The sequence below is a fragment of the Periplaneta americana genome, chromosome 12 (assembly GCF_040183065.1).
Source record: "Periplaneta americana isolate PAMFEO1 chromosome 12, P.americana_PAMFEO1_priV1, whole genome shotgun sequence".
Lineage (NCBI taxonomy): Eukaryota > Metazoa > Arthropoda > Insecta > Blattodea > Blattidae > Periplaneta > Periplaneta americana.
The window spans coordinates 120949039-120968541 of record NC_091128.1 but is presented as its reverse complement, the minus strand read 5'-3'; the positions used below and the strand labels follow the sequence as shown (position 1 = coordinate 120968541).

General features: G+C 35.2%; 1 protein-coding gene across 3 annotated transcripts in view; it reads left to right on the top strand.

Moving 5' to 3' along the window:
• The window catches only part of LOC138710857 (probable ATP-dependent RNA helicase DHX35), a 132793-nt gene extending 120223 nt beyond the window's left edge, over positions 1-12570 (top strand). For all 3 annotated transcript variants that reach the window (XM_069842019.1, XM_069842020.1, XM_069842021.1), the window contains 5 exons: positions 1592-1733; positions 3085-3371; positions 8243-8551; positions 10724-10877; positions 12242-12570. In XM_069842019.1, the coding sequence (XP_069698120.1) occupies positions 1592-1733; positions 3085-3371; positions 8243-8551; positions 10724-10877; positions 12242-12374 (1025 nt within the window). In that variant the 3' untranslated portion in view covers positions 12375-12570. The remainder of the gene's footprint in view (positions 1-1591; positions 1734-3084; positions 3372-8242; positions 8552-10723; positions 10878-12241) is intronic.
• The last annotated feature ends 6933 nt before the right edge of the window (positions 12571-19503 follow it).

Genomic DNA, 19503 nt, shown 5'->3' with positions numbered 1-19503 from the left:
TGGGTGAACGGGAGAAGAGTTCGGTGAAAAATGATAGACGACATTAAGATATATGGATCATATGAGGAGACAAAGAGGAAGGCAGAAAATAGGGAAGATTGGAGAAAGCTGGGTTTGCAGTGAAAGACCTGCCCTTGGGCAGAACACTAAATGAATGAATGAATGAATACTCTTCACATCATTTTTAACCTGATGTTACGTACATGCGCACTTATAGTACCCCATTGCATTCACCTGTGTTCATACTTCATATCACATATACACACGATAACTCACCTGAAGATGACCTTATAATAGATCGAAAATATTTGTGGAAACACTATGTATGTCTGCTAATGGCTTCATTGCCAGATGCAAGGCACTAGACAACAACACTATGTATGTTGAAATGATAGAAAAATAATTCTTTATTTCATTACAAGTTGATTAGTTGTAGACTGAAATATTACATAATAAACAAATTTTAAAAAACTTAAAATTGTTTAACAACACATTAAAAGTGTTAATATTTTTAAAAAAGGTTATGTACCTTAGACAGATGGCCCATTTTGACGCTGGTGCTGCGTCATCTTCAGTGTCCTACAAACTACTGTTGTTCCTGTTGATCTTGCATTCTGCCATTTGCATTCGTCAGTTGTAGGGGTGGGGGTGTGTTGCTCCTATGGTGGGGGGTGGTTGTTTGTGTGTTATGTATCATGATATCGAATAATGTGTGGGTATTGAACTGTAATTGTGTATTAAGTATATGTTGTGGGTGTGTTATTGTATGTTTGTATATTTCGTATTGTTCTAAGATGTTTAACTGTGGACTTTTTGGTGTGATGTGTAGAATTTCCATATCTGTTTCTATGTTATTGTAGTCATGATTATTATTGATAATATGTTCTGCATAATTTGATGTGATGTAGGGTTTGGTTATAGCTTTAATGTGTTCATTATATCTTGTTTGAAAGGTTCTTCCTGTCTGTCCTGTGTAAAAATGTGGACAGTTAAATTGTATTTATTTGAATGTTTGATGTGATTATTTAGATATTTCTGTGTTGTGTTATTTGTTTTGTATGCTATCTTGTATTTTAGTTTTCTGAATGAAGTTGCAATTTTGTAAGTATTGGTATTGTGATATATTATTGTTATGTATTTATTCTCACGCGGTATTTGTGTTGGTTTGTTCTGTTTTTGTTTTGCCTTCTTTATTAGTGTGTCTAACATGTTAGGGTTATATCCATTGTCTTGTGCTATATATTTTATTGTGTTTAATTCTTCAGTGTAGTTGTCATTGTTCATTGGTATGTTGATTAATATGTTGTACGGAAAGCTGCATAAATTTTCTTTAAAATCAAACTAATGAGATGAAGAAAAAAATACTTACGAAATAATTTATAGAATTATATACTATCTTTTCGGGATTTTCTTTTTTCTGGAAATCTAGATGATTGTCTTCAGTTCGGTTCATAAGTATCTCCTATTTGGATTTATTTTCAGACTGTTTCTTTGCCCACAACATCTCTATTCAATTAGTCAGAGAATGCGGTACCATGCATAACTTCTATAAAAGATATTTTCTGAGTTTAACTGCGACATTACTTTTCAGTAATTGATTGTGGATTTGTGAAGCTGCGCTGGTTCAATCCTGACGCCCATACTGATTCTCTGGTTGTTGTACCAATATCACAAGCATCTGCAGAGCAGAGAGCTGGTCGAGCTGGCAGAGTACGTTCAGGGAAAGCATATAGGTAAATAAAAATTGTATATTTATTTATTTAAATCCACCACCAACAGAAGCAGGCTTCCAATTTCAGGTGGCTTACATAGATATATACACAAAATACATAATAAGAGAAAAAAACAACAAAACAAACAACACAAACGAAAGAAAGAAAATATATAATGGTAATTGATGCTAGAATATAATATCACAGTTAATATAGTGCCAAATGTTAATATAATGATGCAAAATTATTTAAAAACTAGAGTAAAAACATTATAATACACTTCTTCATAAGTTAAATATCTAAGGAAATACAATTCTTTTTAGTATTGTATGAAATTTTTCAATTGTTAAACTGAAATCCAATTGAGAATCACAGTTTAAAGACAAGAGTTGTAAGTATTACACATAACAAACAATGGAGAGTTCTTGAAGAAAACAGTTCTAGGAATAGGAATAATAAAAGGTTGCCTATGACGTAATTCTGTTCTTTTTACATTGAACTGAAGGAATTTAAGAAAATCACAGTTGTTCAATATACTGTTAACAGTCTTATAGAGTAAAATTTGGCTATTTATTAATCGTCGAGATTTTAAAGTTTTATAATTAAATTCAAAAAGCAACTGATTATATGAAATATGCTTGTCATAAGACAACACGTGATATTTTTTTAAATATTTATATGTAAAAATCTTTTCTGTATCCTTTCTATTTGCATCTGATGGGACTGGAACTGAGGTGACCATATTACAGATGCATACTCTAGCTTACTTCTAACTAGAGTTTTATATAGAGTATCAATAGTATTTATATTTTTTAATTCTTTTGTATTTCTGATTATAAATCCTAATTTTCTATATGCATCAATTACCACGTGATTTAAGTGCATTTTAAAACATAAGTTGTGTGTAAAATAAATACCCAAATCCTTAAATGATTCTACTCTAGGTAACTTCACACCATTAATTTCATACGAATTTTGAGCAACTGTCTTATTTTTAGAATATGTCATAAAACAACATTTATTAAGATTTAACAGAAGAAAATTATCGATAGGTACTCCATCTATATAGTCTATCCAAATCATGCTGTAGATCAAACACGTCTTGTTGTTTGTCAATGACTTTATACAATTTAACATCATCAGCATATAGTAAACATTTAGTGTGCAAAATCTGTTTAGGTAAGTCATTGATATAAAGTAAAAAGAACAAGGGACCAAGATTAGATCCTTGGGGTACACCTGAAGTTACTGTGAATGGTAACCTATATACCTATATCACGTCTGACATTATCCTTACAAAGATAAAGTTTGTTATTCCGTTTGTAGGTTCTCTTAATAAAATAAAATAAATTATTTATGTTTTTGTTAACAGATTATACACTGAGGCTGAGTACGATAAACTGGCAGAAGCAACGCCACCTGAAATGCAGCGTACTGAACTTTCAATGGCAGTTCTGCAGTTGAAAGCTCTTGGTATCGACAATGTTCTGAGATTCAATTTCCCATCACCTCCTCCTGCCAGAAATCTACAGTCAGCATTAGAACTGTTATTTGCAATAGGAGCTATTGACTCTGATGGACAGCTTACTGAACCAGTAGGATTGACAATGGCAGAATTTCCAATGAATCCTTTGTATTCAAAGACTCTTATCACTTCAGGTTGGTTTTGCTTGACTTTGCAAAGATATAAATAAGCCATCAGTAAGTAATAATTCAGGGGTTTTTTTTTTTTTTTTTTTTTTTTTTTCATTTAGTCCACACTTGTGGAGTAATGGTTAGCGCGTCTGGCCGCGAAACCAGGTGGTCCGGGTTCGATTCCCTGTCGGGGCAAGTTACCTGGTTGAGGTTTTTTCTGGGGTTTTCCCTCAACCCAATATGAGCAAATGCTGGGTAACTTTTGGTGTTGGACCCCTGACTCATTTCACTGGCATTGTCACCGTCATCTCATTCAGACGCTAAATAACCTAAGATGTTGATAAAGCGTCGTAAAATAACCTACTCATTTCATTTATTATATTCCATAGGTCGTACATTAGCATTGAAGCTTTAAGATGTGGAAAATATAAACAATTTTACAAAATTACAATTTTTGGCTAGATGAAGTGAGGTGGAACCGAGGATTCGCCATAGATTACATGGCATTTGCCTTGTGGTTGGTGAAAACTCGGAAGAAACCCAACCAGGTAATCAGACAAAACAGGAATCTAACCCAGGCCCAACCTCAGCTCCACATCAGAGCAGGCTAGCGAGTCTGCTGACTGAGCTACGTTAGTGGTTGTACAAAAAATATACAGTATATAGCAATCAGATGATTAAATTTACAAACCTAAACCTTAATATTAATTGTAATTGTAATTGTATTCTTAATATTGTAGTTGTAATCCCGTGATAGAAGGGAAAAGAAGGCCTGCTGGCCTTATCTCTACTAGATTAAAAATATATATATATATACCGGTATATATAAAAACAGTTATTCATCAGTTGAGCTATAAAATATCCATAGGAAGTAAGTTAATTCAATTTAAAAGCATAAACAAATCAATCAGTTGAGATATACAAAAATTGATAATACATATCATGCAAATTACTTCAAATTACAAGCATAAACAATTCATCAATCAAAGTATACAAAAATATACAATACATAATAAACAGATTAATTTATACACCTTGATTACACAATTCAGTTTAGAAGCATACAAAGTTGTACAATTCATATCAATTTATAAGCATAAACAATTCATCAGTTGAGCTATACAGACTACTATTCAATTTATAGCGTATACAATTCTTCATTTAAGCTATACAAAAATATACAATACATAGTAAACAGCTTAATTCAATTTACAAGCATATTGTAACTTTTATTTGATAATAATGTGTGACTTTTATTTCTAACTTTAATCACACATCTGTCAACAATGGGTATTCCACTCAACACAGCAAGACAGTAATCGTTATTGCACTCCACCGAACGACAATGACAATTCACGTGTATTATTGAGAGGAACAATGTACTCCTAATTTCAACTAATGTTCACAAAGCACTATGTACAAAACAAAACTGTCAGTTCTCAGTTCACAGTTCGTTCGCCTTGGCTAGTTCTTCTAGCTCACTCACTCAAGTTCACAGTACATCGAACCCCAAGACTTCCAGATAAAGTTCACTGCACTTCGAACCCAAGACTTCCGGATATGCCACACTCACCTGTATGCTGCCACAGTTGCAGACCTACTCAAGTTCACTGCACATCGAACTCAGGTTCACCTTGCTTGAAGACTAGCTAGCTCTCTCACAGCTGACAAACTAAAACTGACTTATTCACTTGCCCTTTTATTTATTAAATCACATGTTCTCGAATCTTCGGTTCGCGTGGCTTTGCGAAATTTCCAGAGAGATATGTTTCTAGATGTTCCCCCCTGCTCCCTCTGTTCCGCGTCACCCCTCACCTTCCCTTACACTAGATGCGTGCGCAACTTCCCCGATGCGACCAGGTCTTCCAACAAGGTGCCACAATATTTTAGTTGAGCTATACAGAATTGTACATTTCATATGAAGTGGTGAAATAATTAAATTTACAAGCATAAACAATTGGTACAGATTTAGAAGATACTGCTTTTATTTGATTAGATATGCTTTAATTTCGAAATATTCTCCTGTCTTGTTATCCTCGATGATGGTTACCACACTTGCTGTTTGGACCCGAAGTTGGAGGGTGATAAAATTCTTAGTATGATTTTCTTCAGGAATGAGATAAAGGTAGGCTGTAAGAAAAATTTGCTGACAATTTTTCTCAAAATTTGGATGTAGTACAAGCGACCTACAAAATGGCCTATGTTACATGGCCTCATCTCAAATTCACCATACAGTCTGTGTCCAAGGTAAGATATGGAAAGATAGAGGGCAAAACTGAATTGTTAGTGGACTTTAATTGATATGGATAATGTGTTAATGAAAAATATTCACTCATTGCACCATACATTGCAGCTGTTGTTGTAGGGTGAGTGAGTGTGTTTTTTAATAGATTAGTCACCACTTCAACTTCATCACTTACCACTACCTAAAAACCACATGACCTACATTTTTACTAGGATTTCAAAGCTAGGGAGTGAACAACATGAAATAATACTGATATCACCTATCTATCAAAATTGTAGTACGCATTTTGATAAACTTGTGTAATGGTAACATTTTAGTTGTGATTACATAATAAAAATTGCCAGGTTCTGTTTTTACTATGGCCTGTTACTTTTTTATTTGTATTTTTTTGAGTCTCCATATTATCCTGATAGCCCTTAGGTATAATCTCTTTAATCTCTAGTCAAAGGACATTTCTGTGTGTTTTTTTTTTTAGATTCCGTTTAAGTTTTTGTTTTTCCTGTACTTATATACTGTATTCATATAATGTCTCCATGCTGCAATAGGTAATTGGTGTAATAGTAATTATTGTTGAACATCATGTTTATGTTCTGCGATTATTACTACAGCATTAGCAGATTACAAAATGTTATTGTATGACTAAAAATACTTTAGGATTGATAATTTACAATTCATGTTGGAAAATGTTCAGCTAAGCCTCGTGTTAATAACAAATATCAAAATATGATTAATTATTATTCAGTCAATATGGCTTAAGCATTGCATTAGGCTACATATGAAAGAAAAACATATGAGAAAAAATATTGATGTATTACATCCTATTTAATCTTGATACAAACGTTTTCGCCCCTAATGGGGCATCTTCAGGTACAAATATAAGTATCATCTAAAATCAATTACAATACAAGCTTACATTTGAAACTGCCTTGACTAGAATAAAGTATGACATAGTGACTATATTATCTATACCAACATTAATTGTCCTGTCAAAATTAAAAACAAATTCATTTTAAAACAATGTGAATGTGCTTAGCCATACTAAGTAGATCCCTTGTAATATGGTATCTCAAATGTATTGTGTTGTCAATAAAATCATTAAAATACTAAAACTATACAAGTTAAAATCTAATATTATCAAATGTGGAGTCATAAAGCATGTATAACTAATTTCGTGGAGCAATTGGAATTCTCGTAAAATGTTTCATGCCCTCGTATAACATCATGCGAGTTTAATCATCATACACGAGTTGTTGAACAGAAGGAATGTGCTTTTGCCCGTAATCGGTCTAATGGAATAAACTGCAATCCGATGACAAGTTGTTAGTATTTATATTAATGTGCAGAGCAATAGAACCGTGTGTAGCTATGGCTTGGATGTTTTCTTACAACTGACCAAGTGTAACGTCAGTTGTAAGAAAACACCCAAGCCATAGCTACACATGATTCTATTGCTCTATTAAAATGAATACAAACAACTTGTCATTGGATTGCAGTTTATTCCATTAGACCGATTACGGGCAAAAGCACATCCCTTCTGTTCAACAACTCGTGTATGATGATTAGACTCGCATGATGTTATACGAGGGCATGAAACATTTTACGAGAATTCCAATTGCTCCACGAAATTAGTTATACATGCTTTATGACTCCACATTTGATAATATTAGATTTTAACTTGTATAGTTTTAGTATTTTAATGATTTTATTGACAACACAATACATTTGAGATGCCATATTACAAGGGATCTACTTAGTATGGCTAAGCACATTCACATTGTTTTAAAATGAATTTGTTTTTAATTTTAACAGGACAATTAATGTTGGTATAGATAATATAGTCACTATGTCATACTTTATTCTAGTCAAGGCAGTTTCAAATGTAAGCTTGTATTGTAATTGATTTTAGATGATACTTATATTTGTACCTGAAGATGCCCCATTAGGGGCGAAAACGTTTGTATCAAGATTAAATAGGATGTAATACATCAATATTTTTTCTCATATGTTTTTCTTTCATATGTAGGCCTAATGCAATGCTTAAGCCATATTGACTGAATAATAATTAATCATATTTTGATATTTGTTATTTAGGATTGATGTTTGAGATGAAAGGAGTACAGTGTTGCCACGTATTAGAATCCAGCCCATAAGATCTTGTGTGTCACTGGCCAAGTTTATGAAAACATTCTGTAATGTACGAGTATGAAGCAATGAAATACAGAATTGTATCTTGAAATTGTTACACAAGGAAAAGCTGAACTAAAATTGCTTTGAATTATATGTGACCATTAGATAACAGTGAGAGAATGAATAATGTGCATGGAAACAGTGTGTCCCTAGCCAAGGTCATAACAAAAACTTGATAGACCTAGCAGTGTGGTTGCCATGATGATGAAGGTGTTTTTCCTCCTTATACAAGAACTGTCAAGCCTAAAATAATTTTTAATAATACAATATATCAGATGATATGAATTCAGATAAATTCGTCTGATTTAAGTGTCCATAAAATAACAGAAATAGTTAATATATACATATTTTAGATATATCGTATAATGAGAATGTAGACATACGTTTTTTATTGAAAATGCGGGTATTAGTTCTTTAAAAAATAACACAGATAATCAAGTTAATTATAATACTTTATTTTCAGGTGAATTCGGTTGTTCGGAGGAAATGCTTTCCATTATAGCACTGCTGCAAGTTCAGAATGTGTTTACGAAACCTACAGGAGGTCAAGCTGCAATAAAGGCACGAGTTGCGAAACGTAAATTTGAAGTAGAGGAAGGTGATCTCCTGACCTTACTTAATGTATACACTGCATACATAAAACATAACATGGCCAAAGATTGGTGTAATAAGTACTTCTTGAACTACAAGGGCTTGTGCAGGACTCATGAAATACGAACACAGATGTTGCGACTTCTGCAGAGGTTTAATATTCCTATTATCTCATGTGAAGGTGAGGCCAATGAAGTAGATTTAAAAGTATAATTTGTAAAATTATGTACCGTGATTTTCTTTCAAATAATTGTTTCTATCCTAAATGGTTCACTACTTCTACTACAATAAAAGTCTTATACAGTGTGACACAGAAGTCAGTTGACAAATGGGAAACATTACTAATTGTAAAAGTGAAATAATTATTGTACAAAGTAAGTAACTTAAGTAGTGCATGGTTCATTCTCTAATGCTGCACGATCTACATAAATTTCTGATGTAGAACTAATTCCTTCTGTAGATTAGGTATCCAAGTATTGTGGGTCCCTATCACCACAGCATGGCGCATCCTCAGGTTGCGGATCGAGGAGACGGCCTCCAGATATGGAGGGTAGCTGTGAATATATTGAATAAGCAGTCACGGACAGCCAATGAGGGGTGGTCATCCAGCTTGGGAGTTGGGCAAAGGGCTAACAACCCATCATCGTAAAAAACAGCTTGTTACGAAATCTTCAAATAAGCCTCGGAATGGGACTGATTCTCTGGCACGACCACAGCAAAGGAATATAAGTTTGAGATGGACAGGGCATGTAGCACGTATGAGCGAATCCAGAAATGCATATAGAGTGTTAGTTGGGAGGCCGGAGGGAAAAAGACCTTTGAGGAGGCTGAGACGTAGATGGGAAGATAATATTAAAATGGATTTGAGGGAGGTGGGATATGATGATAGAGACTGGATTAATCTTGCTCAGGATAGGGACCAATGGCGGGCTTATGTGAGGGTGGCAATGAACCTCCAGGTTCCTTAAAAGCCAGTAAGTAAGTAAGATTAGGTATAGCAGGAGTAACTTTGGATTTGACTGTCACATAAAAGTGCACCACTCCTTGTTCTCATTGTATTACCACAGTCTACTATATACAGTCACGAAGCTTGAGTTTTGAGGGTGCTAGAAACAATAGACTGTGATGGTACTATTTTGCATTGCCTGTAATGAGGCGATATTAGCGATCCTAGTGGTGAGCAACTATCTAATGTTTGCATATTTACTACGTATTGAGCTTCGGGACTGTATATACTAGACTGTGGTATTACCCTTATTCTCCTTGTATTCCCCTCATTCTCCTTGTTCGTGTATGCTCCTAGTTCTCCTTGTCTTTCCCTTGTTTTACTTGTATTCCTCTTGTTCTCCTTGTGTTCCCTTTGTTCTTCTTGTATGCTCCTAGTTCTCCTTGTCTTTCCCTTGTTTTACTTGTATTCCTCTTGTTCTCCTTGTGTTCCCTTTGTTCTTCTTGTATGCTCCTAGTTCTCCTTGTCTTTCCCTTGTTTTACTTGTATTCCTCTTGTTCTCCTTGTGTTCCCTTTGTTCTTCTTGTATACTCCTAGTTCTCCTTGTCTTTCCCTTGTTTTACTTGTATTCCTCTTGTTCTCCTTGTGTTCCCTTTGTTCTTCTTGTATGCTCCTAGTTCTCTTTGTCTTTCCCTTGTTTTACTTGTATTCCCCTTGTACTCCTTGAATTACCTTTGTTCCCCCTGTATTCCCCTTGTTCTCCTTGTTCCGTGCACTGTTCTTCAACCCTTCTACATCAAGATATGCATAGTAGTGAAGCTCTGCACCTGTCGATAGGTAATAGCACCCACACATAGTTCTACATGAAGATACGCAGCGTAGTAAAGCTATGCACCTATTGACAGGTGATCGCATCAACACAAAGCTATACGGTAAAGCCATGCATCTGTTGACAGGTGATTGCACCCATACATAGTTCTATGTGAAGATGTGCAGTGTAGCAAAGCTATGCATTTGTCAACAGGTGATTGTATCCACACATAGTTATTATATGTAAAGCTATGCATCTGTCTCTATACTAGCAGGGATGAACAGATGTCTGAAGAATAGTGTACAACACATATGTTAGAAGTCATTTTATTTTGTTTGTATGGTGGCTTCACTCGGCCTGTGGCCTCATTTCACAAACATGTCTACTTGCAAAATAAAATGTAACTTTTAACATTTGTATCATAAATAACTATTAAGTTATGTAAATTGTTTAATTAACAAACTTAAAAAATAAAACAATCCATATACTTTTTTAAAGTTACATTACAATAAAGCCTTTAATTGTTGTATACACATGGTCTGTATTGGCTACTTTAAGATTGTGTTGCAACGAAGATAATTTTATATTTTTACCAGGTAATGCAGAGAAAGTATGTAAATCCATCACTGCGGGACTATTTCCCAATGCAGCCTATTTACACTACACAGGAGTTTATAAGACTGTAAGGGGTGACCAGGAGCTGCACATTTATCCATCATCAGTACTGTACACTTTAGAGCAACCAAAATGGTATGTTAATTATTTCACAGAAGTATAATCTTATAACTACAGTGAATCTCTAAGTAACTAACAAATGAATGCTGCTCTGGCCAAAGTAAGTACTGTCTCTGGTTAAATCGGTTCTATAACCACGGCAACAAAAACTCAGACTTACCCTATTTATTTACTGATTTCCATTTATAATGTGCTGGAAATGTTCTTTATTTTATGTGATGCACAATTGCAATCTATGGAAGAAATTTCCATTCACATGTTGAAGAATATCAGCTGTAATATTTCTAATTTATATTCTAATTATTATGATGTACCAAAGTACATACAATATTTCCGTGCAGGTATTCACAGAATTTGTGACAGTGGCACAATGTCCAACACACTATGTAGGGCCTACAGAGGTGCACTCATTACGAGTGACTAAGTGCCCGGAATCCAACGGAATGAGCGCCATCTTGAATCATTAAGTGATTACTTATGCATATCATATTATTATGAATTTTTCTCTGTTCTAACCATCCGTCATTATATGGTAACACAGAATACTTGCACGGAAATATCATATGTACTTTGGTACATCTAAGTACATAGGGAAGCAATGTACCATATACCCTTATTTCGGGGGTGGAAGGGAGTATTCAATTATTACAACGAAAGTGATAAATATAATTAGGGAAATAAGTGATTCAGAAGTGAATAATGTATGTATCCAATCCCACATGTTGTAATTTCCAATTTAAATAATTGTGTTGTGAATATTTACAGTAAATAAATAGTTGGAATTTATGTTTTCAGTATTTCTAATAATTCGCGTGCATAAAAGTACTTTTAGGCACGGAAATTTACTTTTAAGCACGCTAATTGGTGGATATGGAAATCAATGACTTTTCAATACTAAAATGATGATCGAAAAGTAGTCATTATGAAACGACTGTCTAAAAAATATATTATCATTGTGATTTTGTAATAATATCATACTGTGTTTTCAAAAGTTAATTGCTATTAATGCACTAATAGTAAGTTTAATAGTAATAGTAAATAGTAAACTTAATGAGTATTAAAAATATGTAATTATAGTATAGTTAAATGGCCTTAGAATGTTTTAATTTCTGCTTTCAGCCCTTCCTTGCTTATGTGAAAACTCCCTTTAAAAACTACATTTAAGGAAAATGTACTTAGTCCCCTATACATTTCTTAAAAAGAGGTTTTACTGTATTCCACTTTTCAGGTGCCTTCACAACACAAATGCAATATTTGACACTGCCAATATAGCAGAATTCCAGAAACCAATCAACCACCCAGTCTAGTTCAGTTGTTTCAATTTTTCTTATTATTAATATTTACCTGTGTTGACAATGGAATACTTATTATTGTTTCAGGTTGTTGTTCTGTGAAGTAGTTCATACGGATCGAGTATACATGAAGGACTTGACAGTAGTGCAGCCTTCCTGGCTAGAGGAGTTGGCACCTCATTTTTATGAGAAAACTATTGACAGAGATTATTCTCACTGAGAGAACACACTACCGGTACCGAAAGTAATAATCTGTCTTTACTGTCTTCTGCTCACTGTTAGTTTGGATTTCTGGAAGAAATCGCTCTGTTTATTTTATATTCAAACAGTAACTTGAAAGAATGTATGTAATTTAAATAAGTCAGTTTTCATTATCTCCCACATAAATGTAAATAAATAATGCACATATATTCTTATGATAGTTATTTGAATTCCTATTCAGTCTTCCTCGTTAATTTCCTAATTTCCTTTCTCATTACATTAATACATTAAATCTCTTTTCTTTTTCATTATAGAGAATCTCTGTATCTTCTAGCATAATAATCCACTCCTGTCGAGTATCATGTTATGCTTGCAACACAATCTCGTTCCTTTCTGCTTACATGTTCATTCCATAGCTTTCTCTGTGTAATTTGTATTCCTTGCGAATTTGGTTAGCAATGTGAGGAAAGGAAAATGTACTGTTTTAAAGTTTTATAATTAAATTAATTTTGTATCAAGTAATTCTTTTGAAGTAGAATATGTCTTTCCTTGCACCAAGTATGGGCACCGAGTCTGGGATCCTGTATAGTTATTTACAGTGAGACACCAATTAATAATAATAATTATAATAAATTATTGTTATTAATAAAATAATATAATAGAAATAATAATGGTAAGTTAATAATAATAATCCATAAATGATTAGAGAAAACGCGGTAATTTTACTTGAAGCAAATAAAGAGATGGGTTTGGAAGTAAATCCCGAAAAGACTAAATATATGAATATGTCTCATGACCAGAACTTAGTACGAAATGGAAATAAAAAAAATTGGAAATTGATATTTTGTAGAAGTGGAAAAATTAAAGTATCTTGAAGCAACAGTAACAAATATAAGTGACGCTCGGGAGAAAATTAAACACAGAATAAATATGGGATTTACTTGCTATTATTCGGTTGAGAAGCTTTTGTCTTCTAGTATGCTTTCAAAAAGACTTAAAGTTAGAATTTATAAAACAGTTCTGTATGGTGTGAAACTTGGCCTGTCACTTTGAGAGAGGAACAGAGGCTAAGAGTGTTTGAGAATAAGGTGCTTAGAAAAATATTTGGGGCTAAGAGGGTTGAGTTACAGGAGAATAGAGAAAGTTACACAGTGCAGAACTGCACACATTGTATTTATCACCTAACATAATTAGGAACATTAAATCCAGACGTTTGAGATGGGCAGGGCATATAGTACGTATGGTGAATCCAGAAATGCATACAGATTGTTAGTTGGGAGGCCGGCGAGAAAAACACCTTTGGGTAGGTCGAGACGTAGATGGGAGGATAATATTAAAATGGATTTGAGGGAGGTGGGATAAGATGGTAGGGACTGAGGTCGATGGTGGGCTTATGTGAGGGTGGCAATGAACTAACTTCTAGGTTCTCTAAAAGCCATTGTAAGTAATAATAATAATAATAATAATAATAATAATAATAATAATAATAATAATAAACGTATGAAGTTTCTAAACTTCCCAGAGAAAACAAATTCGGCGCCCAAAGCAATAATTTGCCAGGTTATTAGGCGTATTTGATTAGCTTGGCTTGGCTTTATGGGATCTAGGCACGATTTGGTCCTATGTGCGCCCTCATATGTGATGATTGTCCGAGACCGATAGGTGGCCTAGATGGCATTCGTGAATCCGATGGTGACAGGTGGGCCATTCAACCTCAGCCCCTGATAGAGCCAGTTCCCGTGCTGCGGACTTAGTAGTCTGATAAGCTCCAGGGGCCCAGAGCCCCAAGTTTTTCCTATATCAGTATCGGAAACCGGTACTACCCCCAAGACTTCACTCCTGCGTATATTTTACTATTGCGGATGATAGATGAATTGAGGGAGAGGTGGAGAGTTGGTGGAACGATAGAGGAAAATGGGAGTACCCCGAGAAAAAACATCTGCAACGTCTGCTCTGTGCACCACAAATTCCATCACAACCTGTCCGAGGATCGAACCCGGGCCGCCTGGGAAGACCAGCGCGTGAGCATTTCAGTCACAGACGCGACATTTGCTTAGCTTAGTCCGTGTGATACTTATCTGGAAGCGTGCATTGGCAGCTTGACATTTGGTCATATTGCCGTCTCGCTGGCTCAGTCTTAGTGATACTGTTGATTGACGAGGGATTTCAAACCAGACATGACTAATCCACATTAAATAGTTATTCAAAGTCAACTACGAACAGCGGTTAAATCCATATGTTGTCAAACTTAATCTCACAGTTGTAGTATAGTATATACAGTAACGAAGTTTGAGTTGTGAGGGTGCTAGGGACTGTTCTGGTACTATTTCACATTGTCTGTAATGAGGCGATATTAGCGATCCTAGTGGTTGGTAACTATCTATGGATGCATATTTACTACGTATTGAGCTTCGCGACTGTATATACTAGACTGTGGTTGTAGGTTCGAAGGGTTGTAGTCTATAGCGTCTGTAATAGAAAACTTCAGAGGTGTTGGTAACACTTCACAACTACGTCGTAAAATCATGATTTTTGTTTCCTTGTTACATTGGAAGTACAATGTATTTATTTGTGGTTTTGTGTTATACTTGCAATGGGTATGCAGTTATTTTGTGTTATTTGTGTGATTCTTCGTATTTGACTGTCTCTGGCCCGAAAGGTATGTATCATCGTCCTTTAATAATACCAGTACCTAATTCCTGTAATAATTTTAAAATCAACAAAAGGTAGGCCTAATGTTATCATAATATGAATTGCCGGTACTGGAAAGGAAAGCTATAAGGAGAATCAGAGGTTCCGTAGGCCACAATATTGAGCTTTACCACAAACGTGAGTTTATGATTTATTTAGAATTTACAGCTGATTCATCTCTCACGTACGAATATAGCCTACATATACGTAGGCCTACATGAATAGCAGTAGGCTACTTTACGCTTTTCTTCTACTTGGTATTTGGTGATTTATAATGTTATTGGTAAACGGAATCTGTGAGAAATGGAGTATGAGGTTATTAGTTTTCATCACAGTAAGGTAATTTGAACATTATATTTTACAATTGAGTCCAGAGTTCTTAGGTTATATTTCTATTGTAGGTCTATGGTTAACATAATATGAAAACTAGTACAGGTATTCTTTTATGCTTAAAGTTCCGATGAACAAAATGATGAATTGACATAGCCTCTAATCTATTTATTTTATGGAATAGGGCCGAAATATTTCAGTTCAATATTACTTCTTTCAGTGTTTTTATTTTCATTTATCCATCATAAACCCTATGAAAGACGAGAAAATATGTTGCTACAAAATATCCATTTCAAGATTTTCAGGTAAACTTACTGTACATTTCAGTACTAGTGATAGTTTAAAAAAAAATGGGAGGGGGGATATATCGTTTACCTGTATCTCCAGTATAGACCTCTAGTCATTGTCATAAAAAAAGTAGACGGATTTTGTTCATATTCAGTATCTCTTACGCGTTTTTTTTTTCAGAAATGTATATTTATTTAAGTACCAGGTCGCAAAATGGACCCATGCCTTCTTACGCGTCCCATGTTACATGACTGCTGAGTGTTGCCGAGCACTGATGTCGCCACCAGCGAATAGGGATTATAAAGAATGGACACTGAGCGAATTTTCCTGTGTTTTGTTTCTCTGTGCGCCAGCGTATAGTTCCACTTTGAAGCGCTAGAGGTTAGTGTAATCGAGCATACGCTAAGATAATAATTGAGAATAGAGTCACAGTTGAGTCCCGGAATCCAAACATCGCCTACCTTATTGCATAATCCAGTAACGCTTTGCTTCAAATAAATTCAAGTTAACAGCTTTTCCTTATTTCTCAGTGACAAACTAGTTGTAATAATAATATTTTATATTTCAGATATCATAAATTATATTATAAAAATAATATAATATATTATAAAATTAAGTATCGAATTCGTTTAATATTTGTATATAATATAATAGAGGTATTGGTTTTACTTCTCGTAAGAGTTTTGTTTTTCCATTTTCAGCGCTATCAAATCATTACATATTTTAATTGTTGTTGGGTTCAACGTCTCAACTCTCATTATAAAGGAACTCTAGAGTCTAGACATTACAGTTAATGACGGATTTATTATTTTATGGATCCAATTTATTTTATTTGAGTACATAATGTGCCTAGATATATTAATTATATGTGTTATATTTCTGCTATGTCGACTGCTAGCTGGTGTGATGTCTGCGCCAACTCTAGGGAGAAAGCAGAATCTCACGCTTTAGCTGGCTTGAAGGTCATTGAAATCAGTCCGGCTACATCAAAGATACCGACGCGAAGTGTCCATTCTTTATAATCCCTATTCGCTGTCGCCACTGTCTTGCATACAAGTCATCTTAGGTGACTGTTCATTTCCCTTCCTCTTCCCTGTAGAAAAATAATTTAGATTTCATATCATATCATATCATATCATATCATATCATATCATATCATATCATATCATATCATATCATATCATATCATTCATTATCTCATACCATAGACATATTCAGGTCATGACGCATGTCTTCGTCCGCTTGTAGGAGGGACGTCCTCTCCGAAACCGTCTCTGGGTTCCAAGCCTATCGTAATATCTCTGTCAGGATTCGGAATGAATCCTGTACTGCTTGGTCACCTTGACGGTATAAACTTGAGGCAAGGGGTGTAGGGGGCCCGTTGAATGAGCGGGTGAGCGGTCGCATGCGGCCGGTGGGCTGGTACACTTCATTTTCATTCATCCCATAATTCGGGGTGTACAATAGGCCACTGTCGAGCCGACGTGCTGAGGAGTCGTCCATAACCCGCCCCTGGCTTCTCAATACTACTATTAATACTACTAAACAGACAATGATAGACATGAGCAAATGGGCGGAGATATTAAGAGAAGAGACAGATAAAGTATAGGCGGAAAATGTCCACCGCTGTGGAGTAACAGCATGTGTGATCGTGAAATGAGTGGGCTCGAGTTCAGACCTATTTAGGACAAGTTACCTGATTGGGTTTTTCCAAGGTTTCCCCTCAACCAATTGAAGCAGAATTGCTGGGTAACTTTCGGCGTTAGACCCCGGATTCATCCCGTCATTATTTATTAATATATCATTATCATCATTACCATAGCTTGGGTTAAGTTCACGGTGCAGCGTTCTGTATTCTTACAAGAGCGCGGCCGTTCGGCGACAAATATTAACAGAGTAGGGGTGGTAAGCACAATAAGCCTCAGGCTAAGGTACAAGCCTTCAGGTCCCTCCTCCGCAAAAAAGAGAACATAAACTGGATCAAATAGATTGATCACTAACGATTTCAGATGATAGATCTGGGATCATACACAGAAGAAATCGAGAATGAGGGGGATGATAGGGAGACCAGTTTATGTGCACTCACGAGCGAAAAAGAGCAACGTTGGCATTGCAAGCATTGGGACGATCTTCTTTTGCATACTGCTCGTGTGCAGCGAAGAGTACTATTGCACAAAGAGCACGAGTTGGCCACCACTGATTCAAGTGTTAGTTTTGGTAGTACCGAATACAGAAATGTGAAAGACCACCATTGCTTGGAGACGGGTTAATGGCAATAAATATAAATCATAAATAGTGGCAGGAATAATAGTAGTAGTAGTAGTAGTAGTAGTAGTAGTAGTAGTAGTAGTAGTAGTAGTAGTAGTAGTAGTAGTAGTAGTAGTAGTAGTAGTAGTAGTAGTAGTGATGATGATGTTTGCTGTTGACTGAGGGAATTAACGAAACAGCCACCCATCTTACATATCATCACCTAACTGAACTTCTTCGCAAAATATACTGTGTTTGAAAAATATTCTTTGTTTGTAGTTACAGAAGTTTCCATATCAGTTTTTGTACCTTTTAATATTACACCAGTCATACAAATGATTTTGATGCTATTTTTACTATTTTCAAGTAAAGTCATCAGGAGACTTTATTGTTATCGTCGTTGTCATGATGATGATGATGATGATGATGATAATAATAATAATAATAATAATAATAATAATAGTAAACATCATATCAAAAAGATTGGAAGCTATTCAGTAATCTAAATGAAACGTGTCAAAATGAGAATAGGAGAAGAACTGTCAGACGGAAGTGAAATAGGAAGAGGAGTACGACAAGGATGCCTTTTATCACCTACTCTGTTCAACATCTACTTGGAGGATTTAGTGAAGAATTGTTTTCAGAACATGGGAGGGGTGTTAGTAGGAGGAAGAAGGATAAAGTGCATGAGATTTGCTGATGATATGGCATTGTTATCAGAAGAGGAGATAATACTAACTAAAGGATATGCTACTGAAGCTAAATGACAACTTGTGAGGAGTATGGGATGAAGATAAATGCAAACAAGACGAAGATCATGGTTATCGGAAAGAAAAGTTAAGAAGATAAATATGCTGTTTCGAAATGAGGCAGTGGAACTAGTGGACAGCTTCAAATACTTGGGATGTACAGTAAATAGTAACATGAGCTGCTGTCAGGAAGTCAAAAGAGAGATAGCAATGGCAGCTTTTAATAGAAAAAGGAGCATTTTCTGCGGACGTCTGGAGAAAGAACTAAGGAAGAGACTAGTGAAGTTCTTAGTGTGGGTGTGGTATTGTAGCCTGTAAATTATGGCAGAAATATGTATATTACGCGAAATGAAGAGAAACTACTAGAAGCATTTGAAATGTGGGTATGGAGAAGAATGGAGCGTGTGAAGTGGACAGACAGAAAAAGAAATGAAGCTGTGCTAGAAATAGCGGATGAAGAAAGAATAATGCTGAAACTGATCGGGAAGAGAAAAAGAAATTGGCTGGGCCATTGGCTAAGAAGAAACTGCGTACTGAAGGATGCACTGGAAGGAATAGTGAATGGGAGAAGCGTTAGGGGCAGAAAATATATCAGATGATAGACAACATTATGGGTTGTATGCGGGGACTAAGTGGAAGGCGGAAAATAGGAAAGATTTTGCAGTAAAGATCTGCCCTTGGGCAGAAAACTATGAGTTACTGAATTATCATTATGTTGTATTGTCTTATGTTATCATTAGTGCAACATTACGATCCGAATGGAGTCAGTAACAGGATTACGAAGGAATAGCAGCGAAGGTTTTGGCGTTGGAATTAAAAATTACCTAATAATTAAAGCAGAAG